The 18,969-nt window shown below is 38.4% G+C and overlaps 1 protein-coding gene across 12 annotated transcripts in view; it reads right to left on the reverse strand.

The window, feature by feature from the left end:
- Nucleotides 1-585: 585 nt before the first annotated feature.
- EDA2R (ectodysplasin A2 receptor) overlaps nucleotides 586-18,969 on the reverse strand; it is a 43,237-nt gene continuing 24,853 nt past the window's right edge. For 2 of the 12 annotated variants that reach the window (XM_016944110.4, XM_063804744.1), the window contains exons 3-7: nucleotides 9,994-10,172; nucleotides 9,367-9,452; nucleotides 7,671-7,744; nucleotides 4,713-4,804; nucleotides 586-3,037 (exon numbers count right to left, since the gene is read on the reverse strand). In XM_016944110.4, coding sequence (XP_016799599.1) covers nucleotides 2,935-3,037; nucleotides 4,713-4,804; nucleotides 7,671-7,744; nucleotides 9,367-9,452; nucleotides 9,994-10,172 — 534 coding nt within the window. In that variant the 3' untranslated portion in view covers nucleotides 586-2,934. Of the gene's footprint in view, nucleotides 3,038-4,417; nucleotides 4,811-7,579; nucleotides 7,745-9,366; nucleotides 9,453-9,993; nucleotides 10,173-18,969 lie in introns of all 12 variants that reach the window. The other 10 variants (XM_063804742.1, XM_063804743.1, XM_054676281.2 and 7 more) reach the window with 5 other exon arrangements.

Here is an 18,969-nt window from a genome sequence, read left to right on the forward strand (position 1 = left end):
ATGTATTGTTGTCAAGATTATAGAATATTAAAGATGGAAGGAAACTTGATTTTCCTATCTCTTAAATTAAATTATAGTAAAGTATAGCATTCAAAATTAAATAGTTTCTCTTTAGGTGGTCTCTTTAACCTGGTAAGATTATCAACACAAATACAGACCTTGAAATGGCAAGGCAGTACTCTTAACAGGTCTAGCTAGAATATGCTTGTATTTTAAGACATTACGATCAAAATGAAAACACACACACACACTGAAATTCCTAAAGATTTTGCAGACCTCAGAAGATGTGCAGTGCACGGTTCCCTTAGGACCATGGAACCCTGTTTGATAAGTATTAGTTTAGAACACAACAGTTTCTAGTAGATCCTTATCTCAGAGGAGAATATAAATGGCATAAACAATTTTAGAAAAAGAAAGAGAGCTTGAACTATAACCCAGATCTCCTGTGTGACAAGTCAGTGAATCCCATCACTACTGATGCCATGTCCAATGATCAGAAACACATTTTCTTGCTGTGCTCACTGAGAAAAGACACATGAGCAAAATGATTCACCAGGTTCTCAGAAAGTAGAGGAATAAACAAGGTTTTTGGATATATTTCTGTTTATTGGCCAATATGAAATGTTTGCAGAGCATCATAAACAAACATAGCCCTGCCAGTACCTACACATGCATATGGCTCAAGAGTTAACAAAATCTCTATAAATAACCCATTTATGAGAAAAAAATAATTAAAATGTACCAATATTCAATGTAAAACACTGAAGACCTAGCTAGTAGGGTGGGGTTGGTAGAGAGGAGTGGGACAGGAGGGATTATGATCTCAATGTGACAGGGCTGTATGTTGTAGAGGGGTATGCTGTAGTGCTGAATCCTTTCCTAACCTGGATCTGAGAATCTTGGAGGAAAAAATTATTTTCCCAGACTCCCTCCTGTCAAAATCCAAGTCAAGGTATATGGAGAGAAAAACAGTAATCCAAAAAAAAAAAAATTCATTCTCAGGAAATACCTCCCCTTCCTTACAAACAAAAACTACATTTTTTTTTTTGCTAGTTCATTTAGAGACAACTTAACTGCTGTTTAGGCTCAATGTATGTTGAAAATGTTTTTATCAAGTGTACTTTGTTCTTCCACTGACCAATAACCCCTTTGTAGAAAGACACATAAAAGCACAGTGCTCAAAGAAATATGCCTCAGCATTGTAAAGTAAAACTGTAAAAAGAACTCTCCTGAAGCAAATACTCAACTATGATATTTGCCATGGCCAAACAGAAATTATAAGGACGAACATCCTTCACTTCACCTTTACCCGAAATACTTTAAAATGCAAAGCCAATTGCCACCTCCAATTGCTGAACCTCAAAAAGTTGGAATTAAGGTGATTCTGGGTATGGCTTGGGCTGTCCACATAGCATTCATGCCATGAGCAAGCACACTGAAGAAGTCTTACTCTTTCACTTTATCATATTTTTGTTATTATTATTATTATTACTGTGTTACCATCATTATCTTTCCTCTAGAGCAGCAGTGTCAAATGTGGGCTTGAACCACTGCCAGCCACATGGCAACCTTTGAACACCTGCAGCCTGCTGAAGCCAAATCATCCCCTGTCTGGATATTATTTCTTCTACCAGAAGGTCTAAACATGATCAGTGAAAGCCAGTGAGATAAGAATAACATGTTGCAGAAAAACAAAAACAAAAACAAAACAAAACAAAAACAGGAAATCTAAAGGCCAAGGCCTAAAACCTTGGTTACCACATATTTGCTAATACCTGTGTGGGGCCAGGCTGCTTGCTTGGTACAGGCTTGTATTTCAATTGCTTCTAATCCTCAGTCCAGTACAATGGGACCTTTTTGCTTTTTCCCAAGTCCTTTGAGTAATCTGATCAATTGGTTGCCCCAGGGGCCCTTAATCAGTGTTTGTAGACGGATGAACCCAAAAGATGTATTTAATAAAATTCTAAAAGCAAAAATCTTGCTGTAGACAGCACTCCTTTGCCAGAGCTAGAACCTGGTGATGAAGTGCACATTCTGCCTAATGTACTTAATAAACCACTTAATAGTTGTGGGACAGGAACTAGCTGTACAAGTTTCAGACAGATTCTTGGAGAATAAAGAATACAACCTCCAAGGAACTTGTTTTTCTCTGAGCATGAGATGTATAGGTGGGAGCTAAAGGCAAAAAGACAATTGAGAAAGAATCAAAGGGGAACGGTGGTGAGAGAGCTGGGATTGAATTGACATTTCAATAGAAAGAGGCATACTCAGATGTCCCTACATGGATTGAGGGCTGTCTTTGAGGGACTGCTGTGGGGTAGTTTGGGGAACTCAGGCCCCAGAAGGAAGATTACTTTGGCTCAGAAATGTTCTGTAAGGTTCCAAAATGGCGAACTTCAGCCCTTCTCCCTGCTGAGGGTGGTGAGAACCTCAAATACAGGGTGAGGCCCCAGGGATCTAGAGGGAAAGTGTTTGCCCTGCCTCATGCTGCAATGCAGCAGTCTGAGACATGAACTTGGGAATTATGGCACAAGGCCTCCCCCAAGATAGATATTAATGTGTGTGTGTGTGTTTGTGTGTCTATGTATATGTGTGTGTATGTGTGTGTGTGTTGAGGAGGGAGGCAGTGTGGAGGAGCTAAAAGGGGAGAAGGGTTTGATTTTGTCCCTAAAGTGCTAGGTAGATGTGCCAACACAATTTTGAGAGGCTTACCTGACCAAAAATGCAGACATGAAAACCCTACCCCATTCACTGTCCTCTCTCCTCTTCTCTATAATCAAGTTGAGCTAGGAACATGTCTGGTAGTCCCATGAATGTGGAATCTGGCTCCCCAGACTACAACAGGGAAGCAAGAAATGCTCCAGATCAGTCCTGGTGAAATGGAGAATCAATCCTCTGGTGGGATGGGATAGGATATGCCCCATCTGTAGGGTATTAGCTCTTGTGGACATCACATTTCAGGCCCCTGCTGCTGTTGTGGTATAGGAACAGAGTCCAGAGAGAACAACTGGGCAAGGCTGCCAGGAGCCCAAGAGACCTAAGGAGAGAGCAAACCAAGTTAGAAACATGTGGGGAAATCTCACTAGCACCCTTCTTTCTCTACCCCTCCAAATATCATAGGTTAAGCCAATGGTTGAGGATGTAATAGCAGAAAGACATTACCTAGATAGGGATATGACAATTCTACCCTATTCTACATTGGTGAAACCATTTATCCTGAAGATAGGTTTAGTTCTAAGCTCCACATACTTTAGAAGAACCTAAAGTGGTATTCTCCAGAGAGGTGGTGTTGTCTTCAAGTCTCTGCAGGGCTATCTTAAAGCAGAGGAAACTGATGAGGTCTGTCTGGCACGAGGAACAGAGCCAGGATGGATAGGCGGGTACTATAAGGAAAGCTCTTTCTTACATTGAGCTCAAACCCACCAGTCACAATTGTGTATACTGTAATATACATTGAGAAGTAGTCAGCCCTCTGCCACCTAAACTATGTGAGCAAGGACTACACAAACTCTTAGTGGGGATATTATAAAATGGACCCAAACCTTGGAAGAAGAACTGGACTAGATAACCTTGAAGGTACCTAAGTTGATTGATTTGACATCAGTTATAACTTTCAAATTTGATATCAGTTATGACTTTCAAATATACATTTGTTCACGTTTTCTTAGGTTGGATGCAGGGAGCAGGGAAGTCATTGGGAGAACTGAAAATGTATTAACTGAAGAAATACAGAAGTGGGCACTGCAAGATATTTGGTTAGTTGAAAACTGGGAATCTACCTACTCTCCTACCTCATGCTACATAAGCTTTGAGAAAGTAACATTGGCTATCAAATGGTTGCAATGGTGGAGTTGGACCAACTCTAAAATGTAGCCCCCAAACCTGGGTTCTTGCCCAGTTCTAGCCCACTAATTTGCCCTGTGACTTTGAGAAACTAACTTTCCCTCTCTGTGTCTCAGTTCCTGCCTCTGTAAAATGTAAAATGAAGTGACATACACACAAGGTTTGTATAGTTATTAGGGAATGAAGGTTGATTTGAAATGTAGGGTTTCCAGATGACAAGGCTTGTATATCTTTTTCTACTGTGCTATGCTGCTTGCACACATAAAGGGAGATACCTGAATATGACCATTAGATAGTGGGGCCCTGAGAGAGCTTACGAAAGACCAGAATGGAGAGACTGGTATCATGACAACCTTGCCAGTTCCCTGACAATTGTAGACCCAGAAGTGTGATATCTGTCTGGCTTAAAAGTTTAGCATCACCACTGTTGCCCCTCCACCCAAAGTGTTCCTAGCTTGCTGCTGTTCCTCCACTCCTAGTGAACAATACTATTCCAAAAGAGAATTCCTTGAGGTTAGTCCTCAATTTCTGTTTTGCTTTTTTTGTTTTTTTCTGATCCACCTTTCCAGCTCACCTCATTAAAGTTAAGGGCTGGGAACTTCAAAGGGCACATTGAGCTCCAGCCTGTCTCCAGTGCTTTCGACTGTGTTTCCCCCCAAGGTCTCAGCTCCAGTATAGGAGGCAGAGCTGGAAAACTTTTGCAGGTCCAGCTCTGTGCATTCGATGGGGCTGTGGACCCAGTGGGAGTGGCTCTCTGAGGCGCAGGAGGCCATGGTAAAGGACTCCTGTGTGGGGAAGCCACTAGTCGAGCTGCAGTCGTCCTCGAGGATAGGGTTAAGTGGCTGGGTCTGAAAGATGCTCTCACTCACTTGGGACTCAGCACTGGTCTCCTTGCTGGGTGGCACGGGGAAGAGAGATTCCTCCTTTGCTGTTTTATCAGCCTCAAACTGCAGCAAACCTCCTGCAACTCGAAGCAGAAAGCCACTGGGTTACCCAAAAGCAGGGGCTCTTCTCAGCTGGGCACTGGGTACTGAGTACAAGACAGGTAAAGGTCTGGGAGCTGATTCTTTCCTTCCTCTCCCTGGGGTCTAGAGCACCTAGCACCAGGCTGAGGTGACACAGTTGAGAAACATACTTACATTCGGGTATCGGATTGAGGCTACCTGGTACTGGATCAGGGAAAATAATCAATTTCTCTAGAGAAAAAGAAACCTTTGTGGGAAACAGGATTTTGATACCATCTCCCTTGCCATAATCTTCATGGCCTGGTCTTATGTCTATGTACATTAAGTTACATGGCAAACTAGACTCTGCAGATGGAATTAAAGTTATGGATTTCAAAATAAGGAGAGAATCCTGGATTACTCTATGGGTCCAATGTAATCCTGTGTCCCTAAAAGCAGAAGAGGAAGGCAGAGGAGACAGAGAGTATCAGAGAGATGTGCCATGAGAAGAACTCAACTCATCATTGCTAGTTTTGAAAATAGAAGGGGGCCATGAGCCAAAGAATGTAAGTGGTCCTAGAGGCTAGGAATGACCTTCAGCTTACAGCCAGCAAGGAAATGGGACCTAAGTCCTTTAACTGCATAGACCTGAATTCTGCCACTTTTGTGCATGATCAAGCAGATTCTCTCCCAGAGACTCCAGAAAGAAACACAGCCCTGCCAATATCTTAATTTTGGCATTGTGACACTCTAAGCAGAGACAAAATTGAGCCTGCTGAACTTCTGAGCTATGGAAACTGTGTGATAATAAGCTACTAAATGGGTGGCAATTTGTTATGGCCATGATAGAAAAGTAATACCCCCTTTATGCATGGATCTGGTTCAACATCAGATCACAAACTGAGAACCTATGGGATTTGTGTTTGTCCTCTTTGCTTTGGTTGTGATTTTGCTCTTTATTCAAATTCATTGACTATGGTTAACACAACTTCATTAAAAAAAATCCAGATTTCTGAATTCTCTTGAAAATGTAGAAGATCTTGCAACATTAAATATTTCCATATGGTTACAAACAGCTGGATCCAAGTAGTGGGATTCCCCTTTAGATAAGGGATGTGCTCTGTAGTTTGCCACAGTTGCACTTTTCTCTCTTGCAACCTTACACTGGATCTAATTCGCACATACATCTCACCCCAGTATGTGTGTAAGTCAGTGTCTCCTGAAAAACAGTTTTCCAAAGTAAGAAAATGTCTAGCCTTCCTACCCCTTATAAAAACAGTGAGGAAACTGCCTGCCCTCATATTCCAAGCAGGTTACCACATTATTATCTTCAGGATAGAAGGAGAGCAGAAAAGGGTTACCCATCTCTCTTCTTCTGAGGCAACTCTCTGATATTTTCTCATTTTCATCTTCTGGACCCTGGAGTCCAAATGCTTCATTGCTCATGTTTCATGTCCATGCACCCAGGGCCTAAGCAACAACTCTTATCTGGGACACTGGCCTCCAAAGTCAGAGACAGGAAGGTCTACCTTGAGTCACAGTGTCCCAGGAGCTAGCAAGAAGTAGACTTTGAGAAAAATCATAAAGGAACAACAGTGTTCCCCGTGTATCCTGCAGCCCATGAAATGCTATATTCATCTCCAATTAAGCCAGGGCACAACCAAACATACCTCTTGGGCTTTTCAAGATCATCTGCTAGGCCCCAGAGCCAAACTGACCCAAGGCAAATTTACATTAGCAGGATCTTCCCACACAAATACTGCAGCTTTGCACACAGTATCCAGTGGGCTGAAAAGGAGTCCTGAGCACTCTTTTATCTAGTAAGCTTTATCTTCCCCCTTATAAATCAACTTCATTTCTCTGATCTGAGTTCCTGTTTCAGTGTCCCTGCCTAACTCTCAGTTCCCTTAATGGCAGTACCAAGTACTGAACCTTGGTACTCTTGGCTGGAGTTCTAACTCTTTGCCTGGTCCTGATCAGCCACATTCCCACCTCCCCCATCTTTGTCCTCAGTGAGCTGGCTTTTCTGTCCCACATTCTTGTCTAGTAGCTGAAGTTGTGCTTAATAGAGATCACAATGTTACTGTGACTTTAAATATGATTTTCCATCTGGAATTTTGCATGGCTGTCTGATATGGACTGGGCTAGACCTCTTGGACATCAGTATTATCTGAGGGAGAAAGTCTAGGTTTGCCAACTACTCTGGACATAGGGCTTTCAGTTATCCCCATTTGTGAAGTTATTATACTGATAGCAGTGGCCTTAGACCTCAACCACTTTTATTACAGTCGTATCTCAGATATAGCCAAGCCTTCCTCAATTCATGGCATGCTCTAGAATTTATACCTACTAGTATAGATATAAAGAATTGGAAAAGAACCCAGAAATCAACAAATCCAATCCTATCTCTTATCTTAAAGATTAGGAAGAAAGAGGTCCGAAGAGGCTAGATGACTTGTCTAAGGTTACATGGTGATTTAGAGGTAGATATAGAACCTAGGTCTCCCGATTCCTTTCCTGAGGGGTTTCCCACCGTGCCACATTCCTTTAAAAACCCCTGAAACATAATGAACCAGGTCTTCTAAACTCTCAGGGTTGGCTTCAGTAATCTCTTAAGTCCCATACTTTCTATTGCAGCCCCAGATAGTTCCCCAGGCCAACAGAAGACTATTCATGGGGTTTTCAAGCATGGTAGAAAAGGCCCATTGTCTCTCAACCCCAGAACATCCCTCTCTTCTGCCAATAAGAGCCTTGTTCCTGATTCATGTGAAACATGAAACAGCCACCCTTACCACGCTGGCAATGTCTGTTGAAGAACTGCTTGCAGTAGAGGAAGAAGAGCCCCAGGAAGGCCAGGGTAAACACCACTAGCAGGCTGCTCACCAGTGCAACAAGTGTGGCCTCCTGAGGGGGCACTATGGGTGCATCTGCCTCCACTAAGCTCAACTGGAAGGCACCTGTGAGACAAAAAAATGGGGGAGGTCAGTTAGCGTGGGCAGTAAACAGTCACCCTGACCCTGGACCTGGACTTCCTCAGGCTGTCACCCTTCTCCCTAGGGCCTTCCCCAATTAGGGTGGCTATGCTGGTTTTACTTCTTTCTAGAGCAGGCAAAATTATAAAGAACAAGGCAAAATAATTTGTATATAGTGCTGGTATGTAGAAATTAGTACAATTAATCGAAGATGCACATATCCTGTGATCTTTCTGTGCCACATCTAATTATATAATCCAGATCAATGGAAACAAGCTAAAAAATTCATCAGTAGAGCACAAGATAAACAAATCATGATATAATCCTAAAATCTTACATTATTATACAGCACTTAAAGGCCTTTATGGATCAATATAAATAATCTAGAGGGGAAAAAGAAAGTTGGAGAAACAGAACATATAGCTTGATATCATTTCTATAAAACATTATACAATACATAACAATAGCATATATTGGTTATGAATATGCACATATATCACAAAAGAACGCAAGTATTAAAACATTAGTGGAGAGTATGGCAGAGGCATAGTGCTCACCAATTATCCACATACTCCCATGTATTTCCCTTATACCCTTGCAGTAAGGCCATCAGAGTACTTCTGGCCAATGAACTGTGAGTTGAAATAACATGTGTCACTTCCAGACTGAGGCAGTTAAGAACCAGTATGTCTCCTCCATCTCTTCCCCTGTGTCATTGACCTGGAAGACATATGGTCTAGAAGGCACAGTCAAATGATGTAGGAAGGCCTTTGCATAGTAAAAAAAAAATAAACTTTTATTGTAAAAAGTCACTGAGATTTTGCAGTTTGTTTGTTACTTTAGCATAGCCTACCAACAGAATACATACAATTTCAGGATAGTGGTTGTACCTGAGGAGGTAGGGAGGTAATAGGACTCTGAGAGAATCTAGAAGAGAATTCCATTATATCTGTGGAATCTTTATTCTTTTAAAACATCTGAAGCAAATATGCAAAATGCTATGATTTATTAACTTTGGATAGATGCTGGGTGATTGCATTTTAATTTTATGTTTTTCTGCACTTAAAAATATTTCTACATGTTTGAAAGCTTTCATGATTTAAAAAATATGTCAATAATTTTAAAATAGGAAGTAAGTAAATAGATGGTAGACAAAAAAGATAGACGATTAGATAAATGGATAGTGGTATAGGCATAGATTGGACCCTAGTTCTTCATTCAGCCTCTTACAAGTCCTCAGCCCTAGGGGCTCCTATATACTTCATATAATAATAATATCTCATAGGTTTACAAATATTATAATTTGTGAAGTTCTTCCTAACATCCTTTTTCTCATTAGACCTAGATACCCATCACACAAGGTATGAAGAAAAATGATTATCATGACTCACCCTTTTTTCAGAAGTAGGAAATGAGGTTCAATGAGATTGAATGATTTGCATAGAGTTGCAAAGATAATATGTTGTAAAACCAGAATTCTAATCTGATTCCCTTGCCACTCTACTCTACATGAAAAGGTATGAGGGGATATGGGTAGTCTTTACTACCCTATCTTGCTGCCACCCAATGGGATGAGGAGAAAGGGAAGAAGAGAACTGGGTACACACATTGAACCTCCGAGGTGGGGGTCTGCTTCGTGCACGGGATGCACTCTTGGTCCTGCAGGCCTCCAATGCGTGTCTTCCGGTAGAACCTGTGTTCAGAGCAATTAGGAATGGCAGGGTGATCAAACAAGCAATGCACTTGGACCAGTTCTTCCTGGGAAAGCAGCTCCTAAGAATCTTGCCAACCTGAAAGTAAGTGCCCACCCCTCATTCTGAGTTATCTGCCTCTGTGTCTTTTTCTGACTCAGAGACCCAGACACTCTACTTCTTCCCCCATTCATGACACCATGTAGCCAAAAGGAGACCTAATTCCACAAGAGAGGGGTGCACTGCTTTGATACCAAGTACATCATAACTTCTTTTAAGTCTACAGTGAGATTTACCTTGAACTTTGGTCTTCAGCTGAGAGTGATAATGGAAAAGCGGTCAAGTACTCATCTGTGACTGACAATGTGCTAAGCACTTTATAGAGGTATCTTGGGAAGACACCACTTCTCTCTTCTGGGAGCTTAAACTGAATATTATGTTTATAAGAAGAATGTTTCGACTAAGTTCTGAGAGGTGAGGATGGGAGAAACCTCCAACAGCTAGAAAAGCCCAGACAAGCTTGGTCTCATAAAGCAAGCTCACCTGGGCAAACAGTCCCCACAGACAGCATTAGAGGTAGCTGTGCAGTTGACCTTCTGAACACGATTGATGACAGCACAGGTGATGCAACTCTGACATCTGTGGTGGCCCCAGCTGCTTTTGTACCTGCGAGGAGGGCAGGCTGTGCAGTAGGCATCTCCACCCTCTCCATAACCACAATCCTGTAGACAGATGGGAGTTGTTAATATTGCTTTATAGGAGCTTGGAGATGGGATCACCTGTGGGACAAGTGGACATGTACAGGGTAGTATTTTGCAACTTGCAACCCCATTACTAAGTCATAAAACCAATTCACTAGCTTCCAGCCAGCACTGAAAGATAAAATAGAATGAAATAGAATAATAGTATCAAATATAAGAGTACATAGAATGAAGTAAAGCTAAGTATTTGTATCAGTCAGCATAGGCTATGCTGCAGTATGGCAAAAGTCAAACCCTAAATCTCAGTGTCTTAAAAGAATAAAAGTTTATTTCTCACTCATCACATTTGCCTACCAGGGGGTTCCTGAGGACTCTGCTGTACATCATCCTCAATGGGGTACCTGAGGTTACAGAAGCTTTATTTTTCTGCTTTTATGATTGAAACATTGTGAACTGCATACAAGCTCTTAAAGTTTTCCCCAAGAAATGACCCATATTGCTTTACTCACATGTCCTTGGCCATACACATCACATGATCATTAATAACTACAACGGGTACAAGAAAATGCAATTCTACAATGTGACAGAATGTGGGGAGCTGAAATATTTGACAAATAGTCATAAGCACTACCCACATAAGTACTGTTTTATAAAAGTTTTACAGATAAAATGCATGAAAGTATATATTGGGTTGTGATAAAAAGTTATTTCTTACTCTAGGTCATGGTAAAAAATGTTTGAATGCCAATGGTATAGATGAGAGGCAAACACTCTAGCTGGCTCTTGTCTCAGCTCTGGTACTAACTTTGGCCATATTCCTTCCCCCTGACCCCCAGTTTCTGGGCATCAGAAGTCCCAACACTGAGGAAATTGAAATAAATGCTCTCTAGAGATTCTTAGATCTGACAGCCTAACTTCAACAGGAACAAGGCTCCTGCCTGATACCAGTCACAGCTCTTTCTCAAAGAAACAATTCTAGTTGTGAAAGCATATTAATTGTATGCTAGTTGTAGCAGAAGCTGGCTGGTTGTTCACTTAACCTACTCTTTATTTCTCCTGGGAACACCATTAGCCAAAATTCCTTAACCCCACTGCAATGAAGTGGGGGCATGTGCATCATTTCTAGCCAATGAAATATGGATACTAATATTGTTTGCCATTCCCAGGCTTGACTCAAAAACATGTCCTGTGTGATACTTAAATTTTCTTCATACATTCATTTTCCAGTGCATGCTGACACCCCTGGAAACCTTGGAATAAATATATTAAGAATGATAGAGGAAGCCAGATAAAATGGAGGAGTAGGCAGCTTCAAGCTCTTATGCCCCCACAGAAACATAGAAAAACAAGCAGGAACTGTCATAATCAGTGTTGTCAGAACTCTGGAAAACATTCAAAGGCTTACATCAACCATGTAAATGTTAAATCAAGAAAAAGGTCACTTGAAAATAATAGGAAAGTTTTCTGCTATTTTTACTTGTACTTGCTACATCCCTCACCCCAGAGCAGTGGCAGTCCTAAAGTAGTGGAAGTCTTAAAGTAGCCTCAGCCTGTATTCCTAGTGTGAGACCTCTGTACCTGATTCCAGAGTGAGCTAAGCAAAACTTATTGACAAATTACTGTGTATGTCTGTCCTAACCTATTTGAGGGCTATTTGAAGGACTGATACAAGGTATTTATGTATGTTCCACTCGATTGAGAATGCAGATTGGAAAAGTGATGGGCACTGTTTCAAAATGCTGCAAGGCAAACTAACAAACCACAATACCTAGGGCAATGATTATGGATTAAGACATAAAACAGACTGTCTGAATCTGGGAGCAAAAGCTGGGGGAGGTTCCTTTAGAAATAAGTACATTCAAAAGTATCCACATGGAGGAATTTAGAAAGGTGTGTGCATACAAGACACATGCTCAGAAAATACTAGTGGAGACCTAAAGCTTACATGTCAGGCTGATCCCTAAGCTAAGTGCACATCTGGCTAACTGTTTAAGTAGTTCCCAAGCACAAAGCCAATCTAAAAATGTGAGAGTAATGTGTGACTATTTTTTTCTTTTGGTTGTTGTTGTCATTTTTTAACTTTTAGCATTCAATGAAATTGCTGTCCAAACATTAGCTGAACATGAGCTAAATTAACATAGGTTTCAATGGCGATACATGACAAAAAATAGTCTCTACAAAAATAGTTTGGAAAAACACCTAAACAAATGGAGTGCTAGCCTAGGCAACATGGCAAAGCCTTGTTGCCAAAAATACAAAAATTAGTTGGGAATGGTGGCATGCACCTGTGGTCCCAGCTACTCAGGTGGCTGAGATGGGAGGATCGCTAGAGCCCGGGAAGTGGAGGCTGAAGTCAGCAATAACCATGACACTACACTCCAGTTGGGGTGACAGAGCAATACCCAGTCCCAAACAAAATAATAATAATAACAATAATGATAATAATAACAACAACAGATGGACTACTATAGCCTTCAACAACACAAATCTAGAAAACTAACAAACAAAACCAAAACCAAAAGTAAAACAGGAAGAGGGGAAATCTGACTACCAGAGTTACTTCATTACAATACAAAACTGCCCAGTTTTTAACAACAAAAAAATAAATCACACAGTGTAAAAAGAAAGAGGCAAGTGTGTCCCATTCAAAGGAACAAGAAAAAGAAAGAATTGAGACTATTCTTGAGGAAGCCCAGACATTGCACTTAGTAGACAAAGACTAAAAGAACTGTCTTAAATTTGCTCAAAGACACACATGGACAAAGAACTAAAAGAAATCAGGAAACAAATGTATAAACAAAGTGAGAATATTGGTTAAGAAAAATTGTAAAACGGAACCAAACATGAATACTGGAGCTAAAAAGTAAGATAAATGAAATGAAAACTTCACTAGAGAATTTGAGTAGGTAAAAGAAAGAATGAGCAAACCTGAATGTAGGACAATTTAAATTATCAAGTCTGAGGAGAAGAAAGTAAACAGAACATAAGGAACTTGTGGAACATCATGCAGGTGACCAATATATGCATTATGGGATTCACAGAAAAAATAGGGAGATGGGGGACGAGAATGAATGTTTCAAGAAATAATGGCTTAAAACTTCTCAAATTTGATGAAAGACATAAATTAACCCATCCAAGATGCTCAAGAAACTCCAAGCAGAGTAAACATAAAGAGACCTATGCTGAGATACACTATCAACAAAATGTTTATAGCTGAAAACAAAGAGAAAATATTGAAAATCAAGAGTGAAATTACTTGTCAAGTAAAGGTATTCTCGATAAGATTCAAAGCATATTTCTCATCACAAAGTGCAGAGACTTAAAGTCAGTGAGATGACATATAAGTGCCTAAACAAATAAACTCTTAACCAAGAACTCTATATACAGAAAAAAGTTCTTCAAAAATAAAGGAATAATTAAAACATCCCTAGACAAACAACAGCTGATTGATATCACTAGACCTGACTACAAGAAGAGAGTCCTTCAGGCTGAAATGAACAGACAATGGAGAGTAACCCAAAGCCATGCAAAGAGTAAATATCTCTGGTAAAGGTGATTGCATGAAAAAATAAGATTCCACTTACATGAAATATCTAAAATAGCAAAATTTGTAGAGACAGAGAGTAGAGGCTATCAGGCATTTTGGGGAGGGGGAAATTGGGAGTTATTGCTTAAGGCATACGGAGACTGTATTTGGGGTAATAAAAAGTCTTAGAAATAAAGGGGTGACGGTTGCATAACATTGTGAATGTGATTAATGCTGCTGAATTATACACTTACAATGTCTAATACAGCAAATTTGAGATTACATATTTTACCACAATCTTAAAAATCATAATGCAGTATACCAAAAACCATGAATTGTAAACCTAAATGGGTGAATTGACTGGTATGTGAACTGTATTTTAATAAGGCTGCTTAAAAAACACAGAGCTCCCATAAGCCTGGCTTCCTGAATGGCTGAGAAGAATCTTCCTACTCCCCAACATGGATTGGAGTCACATTCAGGAATAAACCCTTAACCTCTTATGTCACCAAACTTTAGTATTTGTTACAGCAGTTAATATTACCTGAACTAACATTTAAGTTATACTTTCCCAGGAGTTGGAAAAAGTGAGCATCAGGCAGGCTCGAAATACTCCTTCCATTCTGCCCCTGTGTTTGCCCACTCAGGCTTTACTCAATGCCTTGCAGCCTCACTCACAATGATCCCATCTACCAATGGGATCTGACATGGGCAGTAGTCATTTTACTCATGCTCTAAGTTTCTTGAAAAGTTAAAGGGTTTCTTGGAATCTCTGCTACCTTATGTGCACCACTGGAATGGTGATAGCTTCCATATCTGCTTAAAACAGTGAGCTGGGGGTCAAATTATTAGGAAATATAATGTAGTGATGAAAATCCCTGATCCAAGGTAATGAAGACCTATCTTTAACTCCCACTTTTACTACTGACCAGTGATGTGACCTTGGGCAAGTCATTGGGCCTGAATTTTCTTGTCAATCCAATTGGAAATAATGCTATCCAACTTATAGATTTGTTAAGATTACATGAGCTGACCAAATGAACAAAAGGAATATCCCAAAGCAATGGAGAATAGCTGGCTTTTTAAATAGGTTATGTTGGATAACCGAATGACAATGTGAAAAATGATAAAATTTGATACATTCCTCACACTATACACCAAAATAGATCAGAAATTTATAGATAAAAATTAAAACCAAAAAGTACCAAAACAAAATATAAATAAATTCCTCTTTAATCTGGGAGTGGAGAAATTTTCTCTAACTGCAACACAAAATCCAGAAGCAGTAAAGGAAAGATAGATATAATTACATAAAAATTTTAAAAAGTTTCAGGGTAAAAGATTCATAAGCAAAATTAGAAGACAAATAATGAACTAGTAAAAAGATGTACACCATATCACAGAATAAAGATTTATATTCCTAAAACACAGAACTAGTATAAATTAATGACAACCACCTTATGAGAAACTAAACGTATATTCACAGAAAAAGAAACACAAACAGCTCTTATTTAGATAAAGGATGTCTCTTAACCAGATACACAAACACACATACACACACACACACACACACACACAGATACATATATAGCTCTGTGTGTGGGTTGTGTGTAGTGCTTGTCACCATGCCTAGAACATAGTAATCTTTCAATGAACAGATGAACATTAGGTATTGTTCTTCTGGAAAGCAAGTTTTTATTCTATCTATAGCACTGGAATCAGAAGATATGTGCCTGACTCCTCACTTACTCACTTGCTAGAGAAGGGAATGACAAAAGCAAGCTAGCATTTATTGAAAGTTAACCAATAAGTTGAGTGATTGATTGATTGATTAATTGGTTAGCACTCCCTTTTATTTTATTGGTTAACTCAGAAAACATTTTTGAAGCAACTACAATGCATGAGGATGCTATTCTGAATATTGTGACTAAATAATTGAATCAATCAGACAAAAATCCACACACTCATGAATTTATATACTTGTTTATTCATCATAAAACCTTATAAGGGTGCATTATAATCCATGTTTCACAAATAAGCAAAATTGAGGCACAAATTGTTGGCCTGAGAAGCCTCTTCCCCATGGGCCTGTGATTCCCCACACACAACTAGAGACAATAGGCTGCAGGGGGCACTTGAGATTCCACCATAAGTAACCAGCTCAAATGCTTCTTTGTCCTGTGGGTCTGAGATTATTTTCCCCCACATAGGAACAGGTGGCTGGGGTATACTGGCAAGTGGTATCCTACTAATAACAAGTGGTCGAGCATGGGAAATGTTCTTTGACTCTACAACTCAGACACTTCTTTATGCCGACCTAAATGGACCAAGTGACCTGGCCCAGGAAATCGTCTATACCTGAGGCAGCACAAGATAAACCCCGCAGACCAAAAATCACACTACAAAGGTTCTGGAAATTAAATAGCCTTTAGAACTGCAGCTCACAAACGTAGGCCAACACCTGTATGCTAAACATAAACAGATGACTGCCTGCTAAAGTAAAAGTTTAAATAGGACCCTGAGTCTCCTGACATAATTGACAAAATGTCCAGAACACAACGAAAAACCACCCATGATAATAAGAATAAGGAAAATCACAACATGAATGAGAAAAGTCAATTAACTGACAGCAACTCTTAGATAAAGCAGATGTTGGAATGATTGAACAAGGATTCTAAAGCACCCATAATAAAAATGTTTTAAAAAACAATTTAAAATTCTCTTAAAAATAGAAAATCTCATCAAAGAAACAGAAGTTTTTTTTAAATAAACAGATGGTAATTATTAAAAATAAAATGACAGAAATTTTAAAAATTCACTGGATGGGCTTAGTAGTAGAGAAGAGACAGATGATAGAATCAGTGAACTTGAGGACAGAACAACAGAATTTATGCAATATGAACAACAGGGAGAAAATGACAAAATAAAATGAACAAAGCCTCAAGAACCTATGAGACTATAACAAAATATAGAAAAATCATATTGTCAGAATCTTATGAAAAGAAAATTTTTTAAATGTTTATCTAAAAATATTTTCAAACAAATTGGGAGAAAACTTCACAAATTTGGTAAAAGACCTACAAGTTAAAGAGGATGAACAGATCCCAAACAGAAAAAAATCCAAAGTAATGCACACCAATACACATCATAATAAAACTTCTGAAAACTAAAAAAAATATATTGAAAATAGCCAAGAATAAATGGCATTACCTATAGAAAAACACCAATTCAAATGATACGACAGTGGGTTTCTGTCAGAAGCCATGGAGGCCAAGAAGGAAGTATTACATTTTTCAAGTACTGAAATAAAAAAACTGTCAACTGCAAATTTATATTCAGTGAAAGTATCCCCAGAAATGAAGGGACATAAAAACATTCTCAGGCAAAGGAAAACTAACAGAATGAGTTGCTAGTAGGTCTACCCTTAAATAATTCTAAAGAGAGTTCATAAAACACAAATGAAATGATTTAAGAAAGAGTGGAAGTGATAAAAGAAGAAATCTTGGAGCATCAGGAAGGAAGGAACACTGGGAAAGAAAAAAATATGGTTGTATAAAATGTACTATCTTTCTCTTCATACATTTTATAAATCATAGTAGATGACTAAAACAAATTTAACAAAAAATATATCTGATATTCGTGACAATGATATTTAAAAGTGGGGAAAGTAAAGGAATCTAAATGGAACAGATATTTCAATACTTCACTTGAAATGGCAAAATGTTGATACCAGCTGACACTGAAAAAGTAACGTGTTAGTTTTTCATGTAATACTCAGAACCACCTCTAAAAAAATGATACAAAGAGACACACTCAAAAACACTACAAATAAATCATGATGGAATCCTAAATAAAATGTTCATGGAACCCACAGGAAGGCAAGAAAAGACAAATAGAGGGACAAAAAAAAAAACAGAGAAAACAAACACAAAAAGAATAAAATGTTAGGTTTAAATCCTAAAATATCAAAGATTATTTAAACATAAATGTTCTAAGTAAGCCAATTAAAAGACAGGGATTGGCATAGTGAAATAAAACCAAAGACTATCAAATTGTACTCAATAAAAATTAAATAAATGAATCATTTTTAATAAATTAAGGAGCAAATTATGATTAAAAATTTATTGAGAATTCTCCTTCATAATTAGGAGGCAAAGGAAGTTCTTTCAAATCATTAAGGTGCAAAAATTCTTTTGCTATTAACCACTTTTATAGCCAGAAAACATTGATATTCTTGATTTTGCCATGGTAGCGCAATGCTGATCCAAAATTTTGATGCTGATAGTGTTACAATAATAATTATTTGTTTTAGTTAAAATACTAACTTATACAACATAAAAGGGTATTTACCTTAAAACTATAATCAAGAATGGTTTATACTGGGAATGCAAGATATTTAAATTTTAGGAATTTATTAATACATGTCATCAAATTAATACATCAAAGGGAAAATATATTTACAAATCAACAGATGATACTAAAATGAAACAAAATTTAAAAGCATTTCTGGTTTTTAAATACAAATATACTTACATTTTAAACGATTTTTAAAATACTCTGTTATCTACTATATGTCTGTCTACTTAGGTTCCTTATGTGAGTAGACAAAGAACAATAGATAATGAATAGAAAGAATAGAAAGAGAAACAATCAGAAACAGATCACAAAATTGGAAAGGCAAATGGGCAAATAAACACAGTAAAGTTGGTACATTTCCCCTATCAAATAGAAAAAAAGTAAAACCAAAATTCTCATAAAGTCCTCATAAATTAGTAATTACTGTTAAAAGGAAGGCATAAAATTAATAGATCATGAAAATATCTATTATTCATTTGCGTTTAGGCTTCTGGGACATGGGAGTTTGTTGTGGGAAGTCAGGGACCCCGAACAGAGGGCCACAACAGGAATTCTATGCACTGTTGAAAATAAATGTAATGGTAATAGAAATTAGTATAAACAAAATTCAGAAGTGTTATCTGCTGATATATTTCAAGAGTCTTAAAATCGTACGCATTATTTAGCTTGGCAATTATACATCAAGAAAAATGTCCTGAGGAAACGGTGTTAATTTTCTGCAATGATTTATTTACAGTGATGTTTATAATTCATGAGTAAAATTTAAAAGTAAATAAAAGTTACTTTAAAAAAGGCTATCAGATGCTTCTAGCTGCTTATTCAAACAATTGCCCCTCTTATTCCTTACTATAAAAACACTGATTTCATTCTAGGTGGCATGAAGACTAGCCTCCAGAACGGATTCTTGATTGGTCTTAATCACACAATCCCATTCTC

Source organism: Pan troglodytes, chromosome X (genome assembly GCF_028858775.2).
Source record: "Pan troglodytes isolate AG18354 chromosome X, NHGRI_mPanTro3-v2.0_pri, whole genome shotgun sequence".
NCBI lineage: Eukaryota > Metazoa > Chordata > Mammalia > Primates > Hominidae > Pan > Pan troglodytes.